The 21,952-nt window shown below is 38.0% G+C and overlaps 1 protein-coding gene across 2 annotated transcripts in view; it reads left to right on the top strand.

The window, feature by feature from the left end:
- MSR1 (macrophage scavenger receptor 1) overlaps positions 1–21,952 on the top strand; it is a 79,360-nt gene that overhangs the window by 16,583 nt on the left and 40,825 nt on the right. For both annotated transcript variants that reach the window (XM_075556759.1, XM_075556760.1), the window contains exons 4-8: positions 1,219–1,622; positions 6,681–6,867; positions 9,770–9,850; positions 16,240–16,329; positions 21,338–21,391. In XM_075556759.1, coding sequence (XP_075412874.1) covers positions 1,219–1,622; positions 6,681–6,867; positions 9,770–9,850; positions 16,240–16,329; positions 21,338–21,391 — 816 coding nt within the window. The remainder of the gene's footprint in view (positions 1–1,218; positions 1,623–6,680; positions 6,868–9,769; positions 9,851–16,239; positions 16,330–21,337; positions 21,392–21,952) is intronic.

The raw sequence follows: 21,952 nt of genomic DNA, 5'->3' as shown, positions 1-21,952 counted from the left end.
CCCCTCACTTAGATGACTGCTACTTCAAGACACACCTTTAAGACCCCACATACTATTCTTTCTGATAGTTGGGCACCATCTAATTGAAGTGTTCTTTTTGACAATAACTAGCAATGCTGTCATTCTTCGTCTGACTCAAATATGGTCAATATCGGTCCATTTCAGCTCACCATGCCTAGGACCTCAATCTTTATGTGTTCCATTTCATTTTTCAATGACTTCTAATTTTCTTGAATCCCGATATTGTACATTCCAAATTCAATATTAATGGAAGTTTGCAGCGATTTCCTTTCATTTTTCCCTAGTAGCAAATGTAGGTTCTGAAAGGTTTGCTCCATCCACATACAGCTGACTCTCCTGTGAGAAGCAGCATGTCCTCACTTGTGTTTTATGTACCTTCCAAACTGAGTAACACATCGGTCGGCACTGTGACTGACCGTGCTCTCCTGTATGCCGAAGGTTTTCAGTGACTGATCCCTCCACATTGGTCTGCGTTTTTCTTCTTCCTCCAGTTGTGGTTTGGGCTTTTGGTCTGGCAGTGACCCTGAAGCTGGGTCACCATGGGCGATTCTATTGGCATTTGAAATACTGATGTCATAGCTGTGAATATCACGATAACACATAAGCCAATGCAAAATGACAAAGGGACATATCTGATTGTTCAAAGGGAATTAGACCTGCGTAAAAGGTACAGAAAGGCAATTCTCTGGCAGTTTCTGTTGTAGGACTAGGGTGATGAGCATACAGTTTAACCACGTGTGAACCATCATTATTTATTTTTATAAAAGCTCACATACTTGGCATGCTTTCTTCAAATTCTATTTTAAGCCTTATTTCATTTTATCATGACAATAGTACCATGAGATAAATAGTACCATGACATAAACTATAGACAGATTAGTCTGTCTATACACTATAGAATTTTATCTAACTCACTAAATCAGATGCAATTTTACAGCAGATTATTATAAGCAGCAATTCAGAAAAACATCTAAAATAAATTGTGATGTAAAGTAGAAAGGGGAGTTTTATTGTTTTTGCTAAGAAATATGTTTAGTGTGAATCACACATTGTATATTTATATGCATACTTGATTGAGGATAATAATCAACATTTTAGAATGGAGAAAGAGAATGGGATGGTAGAAAATGATGACACAAACAGTGTATCTACTTAAAAATACAGACCATAACTCTTATTTTTTAATTAAATACGCAGCTCAGTTTCTCAAGTGGGACACGAAAAACTGCCCGGTTGATTCAGTTAATTCAGCTTATCTATCTCAAAATCTCACGAAAAACAGAGGAAATGAAATGCTATTTCAAGAAGTTGTGATGGAACGTATAAGCACCATGGAGAAGAGAATCCAATCCATTTCTAACATGGAAGACGACCTCATCGACATAGGGTATTTCCAGAATTTCAGTGTGAAAACTGATGAAAGATTTAATGATGCTCTTTTCAAGATAAGTACCTTACTTTCTTCAGTGAGTGGACATGAAAATGTGATAAATGACATCTCCAAGTCTTTAATGAGTCTGAATACCACATTGCTTGATTTGCAGTTAAATATAGAGGCACTGAGTAGCAAGATTCAAGAGAATGCACTGAAAGAACAAGAAGTAAGTCTGATTCTTAAATTTTCTTTTTCTTTTTATTGGGAGGTCGTACAATGAAATTGAGTTCAGATCCTGTCTCCCCAGGCGGCCCGGAAAATCAACAGTTGCAAATCGTGTTTCCACATTATCTGATTTACTCTGCTTCTTTTCTAAAAAGTTCCCTATGAATTCATCTAGTATCTTCTCCAGGACTCTCAGTGATAAAGGATTCTTCCCCACATTAGAAATAGACATAAGACATTTTCGTTTTTAAAAAGAGTTAGATATAACTCAATAACTTAAATAAATAATTTTAGACCATCTGAGTAGATCTGTAGGAGCCACCCTGGTGGCAGAGTGGGTTATAAGTTGAGCTACTAACCAAAGGCCAGCAGTAAGACCCCACCAGCTTCTTCTGGGGAGAAAGATGAGGTTGTCTGATTCTAAAGATTTACCAGCTCATGACCCACACAGGGGGCAGTTCTAGCCTGTCCAGAGGGTTGATATGAGTCCAGCTTTATTTTATGCCAGTGAGTGAGTACTTCCGTAGCGCTAAGCATTAGAAATTTTCAGTTTTGCAACACGATCAGTATTTCTTATCACCAAAGAAGGGAAACCTTATTTACTTGGTTACCTCATTCAAACACATTGTCATCGAGCCATTTCCGACCCGAACTACCCTATCAGACACAGTAGAACTGCCCCCTGTGTGTTTCCGAGACTGTAATTGTTTAGAGGAGAAGAAAGCTTCATCTTTCTCTTGAGCAGCTGGTGGTTTTGAACTCTTGACTTTGTGGTTAGAAGCTCATCACTTAACTGAATATGCTACCAGGGCTGCGGGATCGCACTATTGCGAATGTGAGCAATTGGTGTAGTAGTTGGGCACCCTGTAGTTCTTCTGGTCCGAGGGTCATGGGTCTGATGATTGTGCAGTCTGGTAGTCTACTGGAGTAAAGGTCTCCAGGGGTCTTTTCATTTCCATCATCATCCTTTCAGCTGCTCAGGAGTGCTGAAGAGAGTGGTCTCTAATCACCAAAGTAGGATGTAGAACGTGTCTTTGTGAACTGTGTGATGCCAATGGGAGTCAGTTGTCCCAGAGACTATGGCCCTGATCCTCCAGATATATGAGCTTATCCCCTCCAGATGCTTGATTATATCCAAGAGGTTTCCTTAATGTTGTCCCCTGTATGTTTTACCACATTCATGACTGTATATGTAGCAAGAAAAATGCATATCTGCAAATGGGGTTTTTGGTTGTTGGATAATTATTGCTTTTCATGAAAAGTCCACATATGACTAATACTTTATCATGTAAATGAAATTTTTAAAATTCATATATAAAATCGATTACACATTATTGTTAGAATGTGAAATCTCTGTCTTCTTATTACCTAAATAATGCTGATACTTTATAGGAGGTTTAGTACAGTATAACAAGTTTTAAAATGTTTTATTGATTCATAATTCATAAAAAGGTATTGATTCATAATTACATAATAGTTATTTTTAAAGTAGTGTCACTCAGAAAGCAAAGTATTTGAAATTACAATAGCAGATGAAAAAACAGTCAATAATTTGATTAATAATTTTAATAACTTTAACAAACTAAAAAGTTGGGGAATAGAAAGAAAATTCTCCTTAATTGTAAATGACAGGTATAATAACTCAAACCTTTTCATTTCTTACATGGCACCTATCTGACTGTGTCACACAACGATGACACTGCGATTTACATAGAGGGACTCTTTCAGGGAACTGAATTCCAACACCATTCTTTTCTATTTGATGGGACATCTTCCAAAACCTGTCACTATTTCTCCTACTCTTAATAGGCGCTAAGCTTATCACACAGTGTCAGGGTGTCAGAGGCTGAGGTTCTGGGAGGTTTAGAAAATGATGCACAAAATAAAAACTATCTATAGAATCGAGAGATATGGGAGGAAATAGAAGTAAAGTATCAGTTATAGAAGTAGCTATGGATTGAGTTGATAGGAAGAAGTAAGGAGAAGAAATATTACTGTATGTCATAACAGTGGCAGAAGACAGTGGTGTGGCCACGGAGAAAGGGGATACGATGGAAAAACAAGGAGAGATTTGCTGTGGGGACTGCTTCAGATCTGACACAGACGACAGGATGTGGTCTCATGTAAGTTCACATTTTAGGTATCACACTGAGTTGGAAACCCTATGAAGGTTGGAGGAAATAATAAATAATTTTAAAATGATAACAAATGGATATAATCAACATCTGTTTGAGTTTGGCTAAATAGTACTTATCTTTCATGGCTTTTGTTTTTTCTTCATGTGTGTGTTTGTGAGAGAGAGAGAGCGAAAAAGAGAGAGAGCGAGAAAGTAGGTGTTCAGCATTAGCAAGGAAGGCACAGGGAATGGTGGAATCTCCACAGCTAATTTTTTGAAACCATAGTAAGTAGTCACTTGTAGAAATTAAGAAACTAGATCAATGTCCATGTAAATGTATGTGTGCATAGTGTGTCCATCCACTTTCACATCCACACTATAAAACAACACCGGGGCGTACAACTCCGTGGTCTAAAGAATCTTATTCATTTTTAAACTCTTAGACTAATGCCGGAACAAATGAATTCAAGTAAATCCTGAGCTAGTAAATACTGTTTGAAGGAATGTCTTATCAATAATACCAGCAGAAAAATATTTAGCAAGAACAAACACACATTTAGTCGGAAGAATGAAAATAAAAATAACTGGAATAAAAACATAAGCTATGAATGAAATTTCTCATATTTTTTCTTCCTGGAAAAGACTGTTAGATTTCAAAATGCAATGCTTCACTTCCAGTAAAGCCACTAGTGGGGGGGGGGGGGATATGAAGAGAATGCAGGATGCTGGACAGAGTTCTTTAAAAAGCAGTGACATTTTCTGTCCAGTAAAAATTATTTCAAATGAAATCTGACTAATGGAAATACCATTTGAAGCTTCCAAAAAAGGAAACTTAAAACAGTCTCAGATTTAGTTCTGGAAAAATATAAGGAATTTCTGGGTTCTGAATAACAGCCGTCCCTCCACTCCTCTCTGTTCCGTGCTGCTCAGCTATATTTGTAGCAATCTAGACTCCATCTTTCGCCCCTGGAGTGACTGGCTGGTTCAAACTGCTGACCTAGTGGTTAGCAGCCCAACAGGCAACCGCAAGCACGAGAGCTTCTAACCTCAGAAGAGGATATGAGTTTATCATCCCGTTTTGCTCTACAGTCATGTCACTAATGGTTTTCATTGTGTTGCTACATTTTATGGAAAATACCTCATAATCATAGGCAGAGGTGATGGAATTGGATGCAACCTAATTTAGAGCCAGGCTGTGGGGAAATAAGGTTATTATTATTTTTTAATCACTACTTTGGAATGGATTCTGAGCCATTCCAACTATGTTGGACAGGGTAGAACTGGCCCTGTGGGTTACCAACATTGCAATTCTTCAATAGAGTAGAAAGCCTCATCAGCACAGAGCCCTCTCTGCCCCCAGGGTTCCTGTTGGGTTTGGTTGAGCACTGACAGTCATTGAGCCTGTCTGCGTTGGACAGCGTCATTCATGAGGTCAGTCCGTAGTTCCTTTCATCCTTCACCAAAGGTCTGACCCCAGAACTGTCTTGTTCCTTTCACCTCAACCTGTCGTTCCTGTCCAGGAGGCTGTAATGATCTCTTCAGTCCTGGATTAGGAAACTGACGCCACTCGCTCGTGTCTGTATGTGAGTGGGAGATGAGAATGCATCTACTGTTCGATATAAAAATGATTATAAAAATATATAAAGCCTACCACGAAGACAGAGTATGGATTAAAGGTAGAACAGAGAGCCAGAAAGCAACTAGAAGGAATTAAGAGTGATACACCTGAAAGAGAAAGTCCATCACTCCCCAGAGAAAAGACTCAGGAGGAAAAGTTAAATAGGAAACGACAAGTTGCCAAAAGCAGTGGGAGCTAAAAGTAACCACAGTTTGAAAAGCAGAGTGCACAGCAATGACTGATTACAGATCCATTATTATATTAGGAACTCAGAGTGCCTACTACTGGGGAGAATGGTCATTCCAGTGCAATTTGTTATATTTAAAAACTGAGTTCCATATATTTGAAAGGCAATGTGATAGTGCTTAACCCAAATGTTAATGTTTAGTCCTTTGGATCAAATATGCTTCCAAGAAGAGATTTAATGACGCATTTGTACAAATCTATACAAATTTATGAAATTGTGTTCATTGGACCATTGCTTTAAATTGTCTATTTTAAAATAGACAGCTAAATTTCTCATCAAAAGACATCTCAAACTATGAACAGTCAATACAGTAACATACAATTAATTCAATCTTCACAAAGGCAGACAGGTAATGCACCTCCCATGGATCATCTGTAGGACTGGCATACCCAGCCTGACAATGAGCAGTCCCAAGTTTACCTGCCAGTGCCAGCAGGGCTCCTGATCACAATAGGAAAGCAGTGATGGGTTACTGAATAAAATATATAGCCATAGGATTACTTTATCTCTGGCCACTGCCCGATATATGCAAATATATGCTTACCTATAAATATATACACATATGTAGTCTATGAAAACTGTCATTAATCTATTAAGTTATTCACTTCTGTGCTACTGAAACTCACTACAGTAAACTTGTTATTTCTAAAAAACAATTTAATGTGTAAAGAAATTATATTAAAAAGTAGGACTATGGTGCCACTCTAAGTAACACTATAAAGACATTTCCCTTTTAGATAAATTACAAATAGGATCAGGGTTCAAAAGTTTTCCCTGAACTTTCTGAAGCCCCCTTGTATAGCAAGTGTTTACTTTTAAGAATCTTGTTATTTATATTTGAGAATGGACACGTAACTTAGCAGTATTCAACTAATTTGGGGACAACATATAGTCATTTAGTCAAAAGAGGATATGTATCAGAAGTGAACAATTCTGTTTTTGAGTTCTCTAAATTATGTTTTCTTATTCCGTACTATTTCTATAGTATTTTTCATTGAACTTCTAGTCCTTTTCTGAACCTACGTATTTGATAATTATGTGGATACAGCCATTATGAGTGATCACTTGTGTTTCACAGGAAATAAGAAAACTAGAGGCGCATGTGTACAATGCATCAGCAGAAATCAAGTTTCTGAAAGAAGAACAAGTGCGTTTGGAAGAGGAAATCAAAGGAGATGTGAAACTGTTGAATAACATCACGAATGATCTCAGACTGAAAGACTGGGAACATTCGCAGACATTAAGAAATCTTACTTTAGTTCAAGGTAAAACATCTTCTCCTTCCTGTAGGAAATGACACATTATTGCAATGTACTTATGCATGCAGAAATTTAAAATTCAGAATCTTGTGATTTAAAAGAAATAGTTTGTTAGTACACATTTTCTACACGTATGCAAAGAAATGAATCATGAATTCAGGACATGATAAATGAGCCAGTATCTTGGTATATTTTAAATAGAAGGAGACAAGCAAATAAAATGTGTTGTGAGAGCTAACGAGCATTCATTGCTAAAATCATACTGGATGGACTGAAGAAAAAGACGAGGTTTTGGTGAGGTTCATGGTCATTTGCATGTCCATAAATCAATTTTGTCCTTGTTCTTCTCAAAATTCCAGATGCTTAATTCTTTTTTAACTGATTGTATTATTAATTAGAAAGAATCTTCCCAAATAATGATGGGTGTATCATCTACTTCTTCAGGTAGTGTTAGTAGGACAACATTAATTCAATCAGAGAGTTGTTATTGAAATATTCATCATATATAGATTATAGTAGTTTTCATTCATTTACATAACAAATATTTTCCACCTTATACTTTCAGAGTTTTTACACTGTTTTTCTCTGCCTCTGTTGAAGAACATTGATCTTGACTTTTTAATTTTTAAATGCAGTCTAGCAACCTTTTGCACAGATTTTGAATATCAATCTGTGCTTAATTTTCACCCCATTATATACTTCCATTGTCTTATTTCATTCTTTTCTCTACTGATTTTGGAAACTTTTTGAGTCTATTTCTACATTGTTGATGGTTATCCTTGAAACTTATCTATACAAATTTATCTTTAAAAAGGAATCATTAGCCTGCTAGTGATCATAGAATGTCAGAGCTTCAAACCCACTGACTGCTCATTGAGACAAAGGTGAGGCTATCTACTCCTGTAAAGACTTACAGCCTTGGAAACACTATCGAGGTTCACTAAGGATCAGCATCGACTCATTGTCAGCGGGTTTGGTTTTGATTTTGGTCGAGCTACCTTAGATCAAGGAGTACAGTCTGACTCACTGCCATCAAACCGATGCTGGCTCATGGGGACCCTAGTACAGACTTGAGGGAAGGTAAAAGGTATTGCCCCTATGATTCCATTCCTAAATATATGGGTTTGTACCACCCCAAACATGTTTTCTCATGAGTAGATGGCTGCAATGACAAGATGGTGCAGACGAATTCAGTAACAGACTTGTCTTAGCTTCATTACTGTGCCATTAAGACCAAGGTCTGATCAAAACAGTAGCTTCGGACGGGCTCCACCGGGCGAGTTGATGTCAAGACCACAGAGAGGGCAGCTCAGGTTATGGTGACTATTTTTTTTAAGGATTCCAAAGGGGTAATCTTGATAGATTTTTCTTGAAGAACACAGAATGATCAGGGTTTTGTGAGGAAGAAGTTTAAAGAAAATTGAAAACTGTCAGATGAGAAAAGGGCCATGAATGCTGACCCAAGTATTTATTTTCCTTTTCATTCATTCTTTTCTTTCCTCCTCCCGCCCTTCCTCCCTCCCTCCCTTTCTTCCTCCCTTCATTCCCTCCTTCCACCCTTTCTTCCTTCTCCTCATATTATGCACATGGCTATTCTTTGAAGCAACAAGGCTGACCCACATGATTGTGTAACGTACCTTACCATAACCATTCTAAAGTCCTGATCTTACTGCTCCAGACTACAGTTTGTTTTTCCCCCCAAAATTCAAAGAACATTTAAAAGGAATATTATTTGAGCTCCTTGAGGATGCCAAAACTACCCCTTTGATAAGGGTGTAAGCTGAAGAGCCCTGTGTACTTCAGGGAAGCTATGAGAGCTGAAAATTTCCGAGGAGTAGAGACCTAGATGGAGGAGATGCTGTGAAATATTTACATATTTTTGGCTTAATAAAGATTTGTATGATTTTAGAGCAGGACTTTTTACTTCCTTATTATTTTTTATTGTCACATTGAAGGAAACGATAAAGAAAGATCTGAGTTAGTTAGCTTCCTCTTTAACAATTTAGGCAACTGTATTTGGATTTCACATAAATATCTAAAAAAGTAAAATCAAGTTTGACTCTCTACTAGCCCATCTCTTTACATCCTCCCAACACTTCGGCATCCCAGTCTTTTTGGTCAGTTGCATGACTAGGCAATGAGGTTCCCATCCGATATTGGTTTTGAAATTGTCTGATTTCCCCCTTCCTCTTACCGCCCACATCCAATCTGCCTAGAGTCCTGCTAAGTCCTTTTCTTACAATATTTTGAAGACCAACAACAAGAAAATAACCTACCCACTACCTAGGACAATGGTTTTTTAATACTTAAATATAAAGCCCTTTCAATACTTAAAAATATGTGCTTCCCAATATTAAGCCAAAGCTTAGGATGTTAGTAAATCTCTTTAATGCCACAAAGTACGAAGTCTGACTTATGATGACATTTAGACTCAGGTGCAACAAATTGGTTTTTGTTTTTCTACCAAGCGTGAGTACTTGTTTCTCTTGAGAGTATATTGCACATGTTAATAAATCTTTACTCTTTCATTTCAAACAAAAGATTTAATGTAATATGGTAATTTAGTACGTGTTCAGTACATGCTGATTCCATGTGATTTCATACCATCAGTGACTCAGTGCTTTTCCCCCGCAGCCGCAAATTCTTAGAACTTCAAAAAAAAACCTTGAGTTTGTATAAACTGAATACATGGTGAGACTGGTTACTTTGGCTCTATGCCATTCTTATAAGTGTAAGGAATTTCACTGTTTTACTCCTGCATTTGGAAAAATCGCTCTAAATCATCTTATGCTACTATACAATAAATAAAGGATTTTGATTTCCATGTATAACTGGCTTCACTACATTGATAAGTCCATTTTTATCCATTTTTATAACAATGGTCAATAACTATAATTTATTTTTAAAGGTCCTCCTGGACCCCCAGGGATAAAAGGAGATAGAGGAATTACTGGAGAAAATGGCGCACCTGGACTTCCAGGTCCAATAGGTATGTTAAAATTAGGTACTTAATAAAGCATGGAGATGCTTAATATATACTGTGTATATACATAGAGGAAAGGATATGTTTTATTTATTCTTTACTATATGTGTGTTTGGGGGACATTAAATATATTATTAGTCTACTCATTATAATATACTGAATGCTAAGCGCTGACCATTGGCAAAGTCGTTTTAGCCAGTAAAGTTGCCATCCATAGCACAGATTATATGAGGTGGTTTCCAAATTTCGTGCAAAATGAGTGTTTGAGGCCCTGCCCTGCACCACAGTATACAGTCAACTTGGCTCTAGGTTACATATGAAGGAAAACATGAAAATCATCTTTGTATTGAATAGGTTTTCAAGTTATCTGAATTTTAAGATATAAAAGAATTATATCTCGGATCAAAGACAAATTTAGTTACATTTCTTTGATATCCTTGATGGGAATATATCTGGTTACATCCTTGAAACCTGGAGGCACATCTTGAATAGATTACAGATGACTTTGCCTTTGCTCTCAGCTACTCTCTGTATTCTACATAGAACAACATTGCTTCAAAATATTTTTCACTGTGTTATAATCCGCAGATGATATTTCCAGGGAGTGTAACATAATACCTAGCAAAGCAGAGAATGAAATTTTTTTTGCTCTTAAAAAGAACATAAAGAAAACAATGTCAATGACACAATTATCATGCTACACCAGAATAAACACCGAACACCACATATGCTCTTTGAAAATCATATTATGTGTCCCAATTATAGCTAGCAACATAAATACCATGTGCTTTGTCTTATTATTTCTCTTGATTATATAAAAAGCTTTCCTTTCATATAAGTATATTGACCAGTGTAGTGAAATAATTTTTTAAAAATTAAAAGTGTGATTTTGATACCAGTCTTTCTTTGACATCATTATGCTTTAAAAAAGTACAATTTAAAATATATTTTGAAGCTTAGATGCATATGTGTGTATTCACATATAACATGTATATACCTATCTGTGTGTATGTATGTGTATTATGAGACTTCACACACTTTATGAAAAATGAAATGAAAAGAGAATGAAATTTTTCTATGAACCCTTTGTGCAGATATATGAAACTTGAGGTGGCTTGGCATACCTTTGGAAGTACTGTCAGGAAAGAAGCATTATTCAGACAAGTCTTTCCCCTTGACTAGTGCTCAGCAGACCCTCACAATGGGCATTAATGTCGGAAGCAGGGAAAGAACCACACTCTATAACAGTGCTAGAGCTGCCACTCAAGGACCAGTCAGCTCGACCATTACAAATTGCAATGGTCAAAACCTTATAACTTACCCCAAAAAAGTTAAGTCTGGCCATACAAATTTCTGGACAAAGCTTCATTTTGGAAATATTTTCCCCTGATCTATGGATGCATGAAATGAAACAGACTGAGAGATTTAGAACTTTTTGTTAATGACAGAAACAGTATTACAGTGTTTTTGATTCTTTTAGTGAAGACAAAGCACATGGTGTTTATAATTCTCGCTATAATTGGGCCATATAATATGGTAGATTTTCAAAGAGCATGTGTGGTGTTTGGTGTTTATTCTGGTGTAGCATGATAATTGTGTCATTGACATGGTTTTCTTTATGTTCTTTTTAAGAGCAAAGGAATTTCATTCTCTCCTTTTCTAGATATTATGTTATATGCCTTGGAAATATCATCTGTAGATTATAACAGTGAAAAATTGTTTAGTTTAGCTTGTCTCCATTGTTACTGCTTTTTCCACACATAGTCCTAATCTAGTCCCTTCTAAAAGAGAGTTAGATTTAGTTACAGGAGAGATCAAGTGATTCTTACGGTATCCAAATATCACTTGGTATGGGCACTACAGCCAAAGTCTTCAGGCTGCCACACGTTCTTCCTAATGAAGAATTCCATACTAATTGCGGCATTCTCTCTTCTCTAGCAATGTCTGATTGGAATCTTGGTGGCACAATGGTTAAGCACTCAACTGCTAATCAAAAGACTGGTGTCTCTGGTCCCCCAAAGATCACAGCCTGGGAAAAATGACTTTATAGTCATTTTACTCTGTCCCACGGGGTTGCTGTGAGCTGGAATCTATTCTGTGGGTTTGGTAATTTTGTTTGATACTGGAATCATGAAATGAAGAGTACATGATGGACCAAACCAAAAAAGCTAAACCTATTGGCATTGGATCAATTTTGCCTCATGTTAACGTCATGTGTTATGGAGTAAAAGCTTGACATGAAGCTTGAACTTCTGCCTCCAGAAGCTTGCTTATAGTGCTACCTACTGAAATGGTGAAATGTCAGCTAGTTCTGTTTGGAACAATGACTCTGTCTTCTTTCCCTCTTCTCCTCATGCTTCCTGTGTCATTCACTCTTTGCCCACAGAATCTTTCAATATTGCAACTTGGTTTCATTTCTTTCTTTCTTTGCTTTTAGTTCTTCCGATTTAAGATATACTGAGCATGTTTTTCCTTTTTGATTTTCTAATTGTAAATCTTTACACATTTCAATATAATACCTAGGCTTGCCTTCTCGAGCTGCCCTTTGAACGTTTCTATTTAGTTCTTTGATGTCATCCATTCCTTTCATTTGTCTCAGCTGAGAGCAAGTTTCAGAGACATCCCCTTGGATCTTTCCTTTCTTGTGTGTTGATGTGCCGTTTGCTGTCTTCATGAGTCACTTTCTTGAGAACCTCCACAGGCCATCAGGTCTGCTGTTAGTGCTCCACAGATCCAATCTGTTCCTGAGAGGGTCTCAACATCCAGATGGAATAAACTCAAGTCATATGTTGGCTCTCGTGGACATGTTTTACTTTTCTTCAGCTTTAACCAAAAATTGCATATGAGCAATTGACGGTCTGTTACACAATCTGCCCCTGGCCCGGTTTTAGCTGCTAATGTCGCGCTTCTCCACTGTCTGTTCCCAAACACACAGTCGATTTGATCGCTGTGTGTTCTATCTGGAGTAGACCAAGTGTATGGCCACTTTTCTGTTGTAGAAAAGGCATGTGTTATCAACAAGTCTTTAGTTTTGCAAAATTCTATCATGAAATCTCCAGTTTTATTTCTATCACCAAATCCATATTTTATCAATATTGTTCCTTCCCCCTTGCTCCCAACTTTTGAATTACAGTCTCCAATACTATCGATGCATCTTGATTGCATGTTTGATCCATTCCAGACTGAATACATTGGTAGTTTTCAATTTCTTTATTAGTATCTTTTGTGGTTGGTGCATACATTCTAATAAAAGGTGTATTGATTGGATTTCCCTGAAGGCTAGTGGGTATAATCGTATCACAGACAGCAATGTATTTCATGCTTGATTTTGCAATGTCCCTTTTGACAATGAATACCCAATTAATCCTCTGGATTTTGTTACTCTCAGCAGAGTAAATCATGTCATTTTCTGACTCTCATTGACCAATACCAGCCCATATCAGCTCACTAATGCTAGGATATTGGTCTTTATGTGTTCTATTTCATTTTTGATGGTTTCTAATTTTCCTAGATTTATACTTTGCACATTCCACCTTCACAGCTTTAGCAGATTCCTGTAGTTGTTTCTTTTTACCTGGAGTTATGCTCCATCAGCGAATGAAGATCCAAAACACTCTATTGCCATAAGTCTTACGCAACTCACGTCACCGTGGTTGATTCCAGCCTGAGAAATCAACTTCTCCTCCGTCACATTTCAGGTGCCCTTAGACCCGAGCGGCCATCCTCCAGCTTGATTTCAGACAATGTTCTGTTTTCTTTCCATTGAAGTCTTCAGTTCTGGCAATGCTTCAAAGCTATGCCTAAAGTTCCCAGAGACTATTTCCCTCAATCTGGGCAGCTGATCCTTTCTTCGTTGTCTGTGCTCAGTCTGGAGGCTCTGGTTCAACTTGCTCACTTTGGGTGTCCCAATTGGCATTTGAAATACCAGGCAGCCCATTGACACACAAGCCACCACAGTATGACAAACTGACAGATAAATGGTAGAGTCACAAGTGAATGATGCTCTAAGAAAGGGGGGGGGGCGTTTTCAACGATCAAACTTCATAATTCACAGACTACAAAAATAAGGGCATTGCCAGGCTGTGTTTTGATTGTGGCGTTCAGTGACAGGTCTCAGCGAGTGCATGCACAGAGGACTGTTCGATTTGGCCAGTGAAGACCAGCATGCATATACACCTATTGTCCCAGGAACAAACGCTATGTTTTTGGAGACTCTGCTGTGAAGTTCAACCAAATTATTCTTTCTAGACATAGGATATCATCCTCTTATTGCTTTACCTGATGAAATTCAGTTGGAGACAAAGTTTCACAATGGATTGAAAAATGCTGCTTATTTAGAGTGCTATCGTTCTCAGAATCAACAAGTGTTAGAAGTTGTTAGTCCAGTTCTGGGTGTCAGCTTGAGATGCTGGACTTCAACGAGGACTTCCTAAATGGACGGGAGAGGGGCGGTTGCTGTCATACTGGAGTTTGCAACCCAGTGGCAATGTTATTAGAGGCAGACACTGAAAACTGATGTACAATCAATTTCTCATCATGTACCTCCAGAGGCATCAATGGGAATTGGATTAATGTGATATCTGTGAACTTATAATGGCACTTAAAATGAGATTTTTGTAAGAGTTTATTCAAACTCCAGAATGAAATATCAAACTCCATAGAAATCAAGCATTTTCTGGAGGGAGGGGGAAAAGAGGAGTTGATACCTAGGGGTCAAGGAGAAAGAAACTGGAAAATGATGATGATAGTAACACATGTACAAATGTGTTTGATACAATCGGTATATGGATTGTCATAAGACCTGTAAGAGCCCCCAATAAAATGATTTATTCATAAAATTAAAAAGAAATAGAGCATTTGCTTTTAAATATATTTTTCACCAAAGAGATGTGCATTAAAAAGGTTATTTTTATTTAAACATATAAAACCCTGTATGGATATATGACATAGCATGTTCACAAAAGGATATTTAGTTTGTGGTATATGTACTAATCTTCCTTGTCTGGGATAAAAGTGTTAGGTGTTCCTGCGTTATTGCCAACTCATAGTGACCACATGTATAACAGCATGAAGCACTCTCTAGGCCCGTCCATCCCCACAACCCTTGTCCTGCTTTGGCCAATTCTTGAAGCCAGTCACCTAGCTATCTCACTGAGGGTTTCTTTTTCACTGATCCTTCCTTTTACCAAGCACTATAGCCTTCTCAAGCATCGGTTCCTTTTGGTAAGAAACCCAAAGCATGTGGGATGAAGTCTTACTGCATTGGCTTCTAAGGAAGATTCTGACAGAATATCTTCCAAGAGAGATTTGTTCTTCTGGCAGTACATGGGATATCTAATATTAGTTGCCAATACCACGATATAAATGGGCTAATTCTTTTCCCATGATCCTTATGATTATGAAGCTTTCACAGCATGTGAGACAAATGAGAACACCCTGGCTGGTTTGGGTGACATTTCTGCTTAAAAAAAAACAACTTTAACAGGTTCCTATCAGCAAATTTTCCCAATGCAATATCTCGTTTGGACTCTCAGCTGTTGCTTCCATGGACATTTGCTCTATCATGATGTTGCTTATTGGTTCAGAAATGAGGACCTTGTTTCCTTACATTGAGTTGTAATTCACACCAAAGGCTGTGGTCTTTGATTTCATCAGTAAGCGCTTCAAATTCTCTGCACTTCCAGCAGCCACGGTTGTTAATGTGTCTCCCTCCAATACTGAAACCACAGTCTTCTTCAAATTGTCCACTTTCTCAAATGAGTTGCTCAGCATACAGACTAAATAAGCATGGTGAAAGGATACAACTGCAACATGTTTCTTTCTTGCTTCTGAATCTTGGGAAGAATGGGAATTCTAGAACTTTTAATTGTGTTCATGTGGAACCTATACATAGACAAAGAGTCAATCATCTGAACAAGGGATACCAATGGAATATATAAATATTTAAAAATAAATCCATGGAAGATAATTATTTATGCCTTAACAAAGTCCATTGATCATTTCTATAAAGTATATTTTAATATTTCACATTGCTTGAGTTTTTCTTTCTCTGGGACAAATCTTAGAATTTCAACTGTTAGGTTATAAATTTCAACCACAGCAAAATCTCATCATTTGAAAAATTTTTATTAGTTTATTTATTACACTTTCTGTAAAAAAATACCATATCCCCCCAATGTTTTCTTATTATTACTAATAATGTGTTATTTACTGAATATCTATAAGATAGTAAATGCATAAATATTTATTCTTAGTTCTTATATAATCTATCAGTGGCACACATAGACTTTTAGGAAGAACTGTTCTTTATATAATCTCATGAAGACATAGATTATTTTATTATATGCCAAATATTAGAAAAATTAATTATTTTTCATTTCTCTTTAACCATATAGGTCCTCGAGGTCTTAAAGGTGATCGGGGATCAATTGGCTCATTTGGAAGTAGAGGAGCTCCAGGACCACCCGGGAAGATAGGGAGCCCAGGTATTATTATAATTCATATTTTCTATTTAAAGTATATATGATATAAGTCAGATCATGCTTTTTTTTCAAATTATTTGAAGATATAATCATAGTATAAGTAGTAATGCTCACGATGCAACTTATTTTATGTTCTGAAACATTTTTTAAACTAATTTCTGATCACCTGAGGAAAGTTTTAGTTCTCAATGGAAAACAGACTAAAAATTAAGAGAGTGAAGATGTATAAATTTTAAACAGCAGTAAAGGAACAGGGACTTGGTATCTATCTTGCAACTAAGGAAGGAGAAATATTGGCAAAGAAAAACAAAAGCAGTATAAATATTCTTTAGTCCAAATTTGTTGTTATTGTAACAAAATACAGATTAATCTGAAATACTATCCAATGAAAATTAACTTGAATATGTTAGTATATGAGTGAGCATTAACCAAACCTTTTGAGAACTCTCTAATTTGCATATTAAGTATGTCATTTCTACCTGGATGGCAAGTTAAATACTCTACTTTTAGCTGAAAGGTTAATGGTTCAAACTCATCCAGAAGCTTCTACAAAAGCAAGCCAGGAAATCTGCTTTTGAAAGTCCATTGTCATAAAAATCCTATAGAGAGGGTCTACTCTCCCTCAGGGCAGCCATAAATTGGAATTGACCCAATGACAACTAACAATAACATGCCAATCATGTAACCTTAAACTGTCAACTTTCCCTAGTAAGTTTCACAGATGATGGAAAAACTGTATCCTAATTTCAAAGCAAATTTCTACCAAGAAATTAGGACGTTCTTGTTCCTAGGTTTTGTCAATGATAACAAGGTTTAGAATAAGAATCAGCTTGCTGAAAATAACAACCAGTTGCTACTCGGTGGATTTCCACTCATGGGTATCAACGTGGCATTGTATTTCATAGACGTCGGTAGCTGATTTTAAGTCGGAGACCATGAAACCTTTCTGAGGGATCTCTAGGTGGACTTTCATCTTCAATCTTTCAGTTAGCAGTCTAGAACTGTAACTGAATTGCTTCTTAGCCAAACATCTAAAAACCCAAACCCATCGCTAAGGAGTCCATTCAGATGCATAGTCCTCCAACAGGAGAAAGCTGAACTGCAGCATAAGGTTTCTGAGACTGTAACCTTCACAGAGGCAGACTGCTACATCTTCTCCCAAGGAAATGGTGGTGATTGAAACTGTCATTTTTTGGTTTGTAGCCCAGTGCTCAGCCTCTGCACCACCAGGATTCCTTTAGGCCTAATGTGTGACCTATAATCCTTCCCTACCTGATCCCTGATGACCTGCGTGGCATATTATGCATCAACTATCTCTAAAGTTTTCTAGGTCCATTTGGTAACATGGGAAATATTCATTTGTTTTGTTTGTTTTAAAGTATTTATATCACTTAGGAATTGCAGGATTTTCTGTATACTCTAATTGTCTCCAGTAGATAAATGTGTTGAAAATAGGTTTAAAACTTGAATATAACACATTGGTAAAGCCTATTTGTAGATTCTAAGATAACTCAAAATAATTCTATAAAGGCACAAAAAATATTTTTCCATACTCTAAGTTAGCAAGTTAAAATGTTAAGAATAGTCCATGCCACATTGCATACTTTCTATTAGCTGCAGTCCATGCATATTCTATATTTCTTTGTACTAGGTAAAGCCTCTGGGGAGTAGGGGTGTCAACAACAATAACCAAACTCACTGCCTTCTAGTTGATGGTACACATAGCTACCGTATCGGACAGAGGAGAACTGCCCCTGTGAGCTTCCAAGCCCTTTGGGGGTCAAACGACCCTTTCACAGGGGTTGCCTAAGACCATCAGAAAACACATAAATATTTGGCAATATATAATTACATATCTTGTGATTAATAACTATGCTTTAATTATGTTTAATTATGTTCAATTGTGACGATGAAAATACATCCTGCATATCAGATATTTACATTATAATTCATAACAGTAGCAAAATTACAGTTATGAAGTGGCATCGAAAATAATTTGATGGTTGGGGGTCACCACAACATGAGGAACTGTATGAAAGGGTCGGCGGCATTAGGAAGGTCGAGAACCACTGGTTTGCAGGAATATAAAGCTCAGATTTCTCCCATGGGGTGGCTGGTGATTTTGAACATCATACCTTGCGGATCGAGGCCCAACTCATAACCACTACGCCACTGGGGCTCCAAAATAAAGCCTAGATGTTAATAGATACTCAGTACCCCGAGTACTTGGGAAACATTCACTGATTACTTCACGCTTTCAACAAAATTTCAGTGAGGTTTCAGTGTGTGCTGGACATAAATACATAAGAAGCAAGTAAAGAAAAATGCAAAAACAATTAAGCACAATAAAATATGGTAATTGCTAAAACAACTAGTTGTGGAGTTGGTTAAAATGAAGAAGGAAAAAAAAGAAGTTGGCTGAAATGATATGGGACTAGAATGGAGGCCAACAGACTAAAGAGGATGTGGTGGCTGCTAAAACAAGGTCAGAAGTTCCAAACCACCAGCCACTCACCAGGAGAGTCACGAGGCGGTCCCCTCCTGCAGCGTTTCGTAGTCCCGGGCAGCTGAAGGAGCAGTTCTGATCTGTGCTAAAGGGTCACTGTGAGTTGCAATCCTTCAATGGCGGTGTGTTCTGACTTTGGTTCTGGCTGTGTGTTCCGATGGTGGTGCTAAAGAGCACATAGGTTTCTTTGATCTTCTCATAAACTTTATCTGACATAAGCATCACAGAAAGAACTTGTTAAAGTGGCTTACAGGGCCCTACAGCGTTTCTGATTCAGTAGGTCAGTGAAGAGCAGAGCGATGTGCATTCTGTACAAGAGTGCAGAGACTAGGGGACTCTATTTGAAAGCCACATATTGGGGGAAGTAAGGAAAAGAAAGAGAAGACCCGCAAAAGGAATAACAAGTGCAGAGCCAATCAATCCTTAGGATTCTATCACGACTTTATCAAACGACTCACGTTTGGAAGAATCAGCTCAAGCGGCAGTGCCTAGTACTTCTTTAGGTATTCGACAGATTGAAACAAGGAATAATAGAGACCCACTTCCAAACAAGTGATACGATTAGAAGTGTTATTGCAAGTAGTATCCCATTCCAAAGTCAAACGGTCATGTCAGAGCAGCCCTACTGTCTTCCTCCTGCTCCCCCACTTCACGACCCTCCTCCTTCTACAGGTTGAAAGACCACTATTCGACGATATTTTCATTTCCTTTGTCCACAAGCTTTGGGAAACCCCTTCATACACTCAAGATACGAAGTGCAGTGTAAAAAAATGCGAGATAAGACATCATCATCCTTAGCGGACAGAATAATCAAATATGAGGAAAGGAAAGCTTCTTCCTTTCTCTGTGCTTAGCAGATCTCTGAGAATCAATCATTTTAAATGTGTGCCTCAGACACATTCACGTATTTGTTTGAAATAATAGTTCACGTGTTTTCAAAATTACTAGAGAACTCTACATAGGAACCTGTTAAGCAAAAGACACCTTCCAGCATGTAAATAATGTGCTTCGTTAGGTTACATTCTTGGAGTCAACCCCCATGTCGGGTTATAGACTTTTAAAAAGTAGTTAAAACCATAGATCATAAAATTATGCACCTATGTATTCAGGAAACATTTCAAATAACTTCTGTGTCAGAGATGCCTGCAGAGCTTAAAATATGGGACTGTTATTTACAGAGAGGCCCAGTGGTAGGAGACCAAGCTGTAACTATGATCATAGAAATTGCGATTTTAATAACGCTTCATGGGTAGAGGCTGAGCAGAAGGTGGAAAGAGGAGTCTCTGATAAAGCTGAAAGTCATCTTCCAGTGGGGGCTGAGTAGGAGGAACAAAGTTGCAGATGGAAGAGTGTGAGAGTCATGTGGTCTGAAAAATGCCAAAGGCAGGGGGAGTTATGAAGGATAGTCAAGAAAAATAGTCTTCCAAAAGTTCATTGCATCTGTTAACGTGGAGATGTTGCCTTTGCTGACCGCTGCTTCTGTGGGAGAGAGGAACCCAACTGGAGTGTGCTGAGATCAGACGTTATGTGGGAGGGGAGCCAGCCCCTGAGGGGTCCTCCCAGGGAAAGGAGCAGAAAGTTGATTGTTGTTCTTTGTTGTCTTTCACTTCTTTATTTTTTCAGGAGAGACAAGTATCCTTTGCATGAGGGTGAAAGGGCAAAGGAGAAAAGAGAGAGAAGCTGCTGAGAAAAAAGTGGGGGGGAGCGTGTCAGATTGAGGAAACAGGAGCTCTGGAATTGCAGTGATTAACCACAGCAGTTTGAACCAACCCGGACTCCATGGGAGAAAGAGAAACAAGTCAGCTTCCACAGAGAGAGACAGCCCTGAAAAGCCACATGGGCACTTCTGCTCTATCCTACAGGGCCACCGTGGGAGGGAGGGAAGTGGATCTCAATGACAAAGGCTAACAGCCTTGTAGATTATTTGTGACAATGCATCTCAAAGGCACCATTCAGGCTTATAACATGATAGCTGTCACCATCAGCAACATGATGACTGTATGTCTAAAACTGTAGATTGTCATGAAGGGATACTTTATCTCCTGAACCTCTGATTCCTTGTAAAACAAGCATCCTATTTGTCCGATGTTACATTCCACCACTCAAGAACACATAACCGCTGAGCTGATTCTCACTCAGCAGCCCTGTAGGGAGCAGTCGAATTCCCCGTGTGAGTTTCGGAGAAGGTAAAATGACTCCTCATCTTCCTGAGCAGTGGGCTGATGGTTTGGGACTGCTTGTGGTTAGCGATCCAAAGCATAACCACGATGCCATCAAACCAAACACCAAACTCAATGGATTCCAACTCGTAGTGGCCCAAGGTAAAGCTGCTCCTGTGAGTTTCAGAGCATGAAACTCTTTACAACTCCATCTTCCCAAGGAGCGGGGGCGGCTGGCTTCGTAAGCTCACTTTGAGATTCTCCGCCAACTTGTAACCACTCAGCCACCAGGCGTCCCCCAGTTTAAGTTAACCTGTAGTAAATATGCCATTGCTTCTTTCCCAAGGGTTTCCTGGACGTAAAGGCCAGAAAGGAGAAAAAGGAAGTGGAAGCACGCAAAGTAAGTTCATCGCTCTCACTTTCTGCACGTCCGCGGGCTCTGATAGGACGGCATGGAATCTGTGTTGGCTAAAAGGGCCTGAACAGGAGGCGAGTGTGGGAAACACTAGCGTCCATCAGTGGAGTGTGTATGGAATCAAGCCACAGTTTTCTCCAAGATAAAACATATGACTTGGAGTAAAACAGATTAAATTATATGCATTGAACCTCTTTACCCAGTTGTATTTTGTCTCAGCAATGAACACTATTTTGTAAAAGTTCACATAGATTACTGTACAATTTTCAAGTCAATTCCAATCCACTGAAGAAAAAGCAAGCTTATGAACTGAAACAATTTTACCAACTAACTGAGGTAACTAAAACCTCAGATATAGGAATCTGGCTAGTTGGCTTCCCTCCTTCCAGATTAGTGTCTTCATGGCTGAATATCATTTTGTTTTGTGTAATTATAAACTTGAAAAATTGGTATTTTCTGTCCTAGAGGTTCAGAATTTTGCTAGAAATTTCTCATTATGATGTTGTGACGTAGGTAGCCTGTAAATTGCGCTTTAGAAATTGTGAC

Source organism: Tenrec ecaudatus, chromosome 8 (assembly GCF_050624435.1).
Source record: "Tenrec ecaudatus isolate mTenEca1 chromosome 8, mTenEca1.hap1, whole genome shotgun sequence".
Lineage (NCBI taxonomy): Eukaryota > Metazoa > Chordata > Mammalia > Afrosoricida > Tenrecidae > Tenrec > Tenrec ecaudatus.
This window is presented reverse-complemented; position numbering and strand designations above follow the sequence as displayed.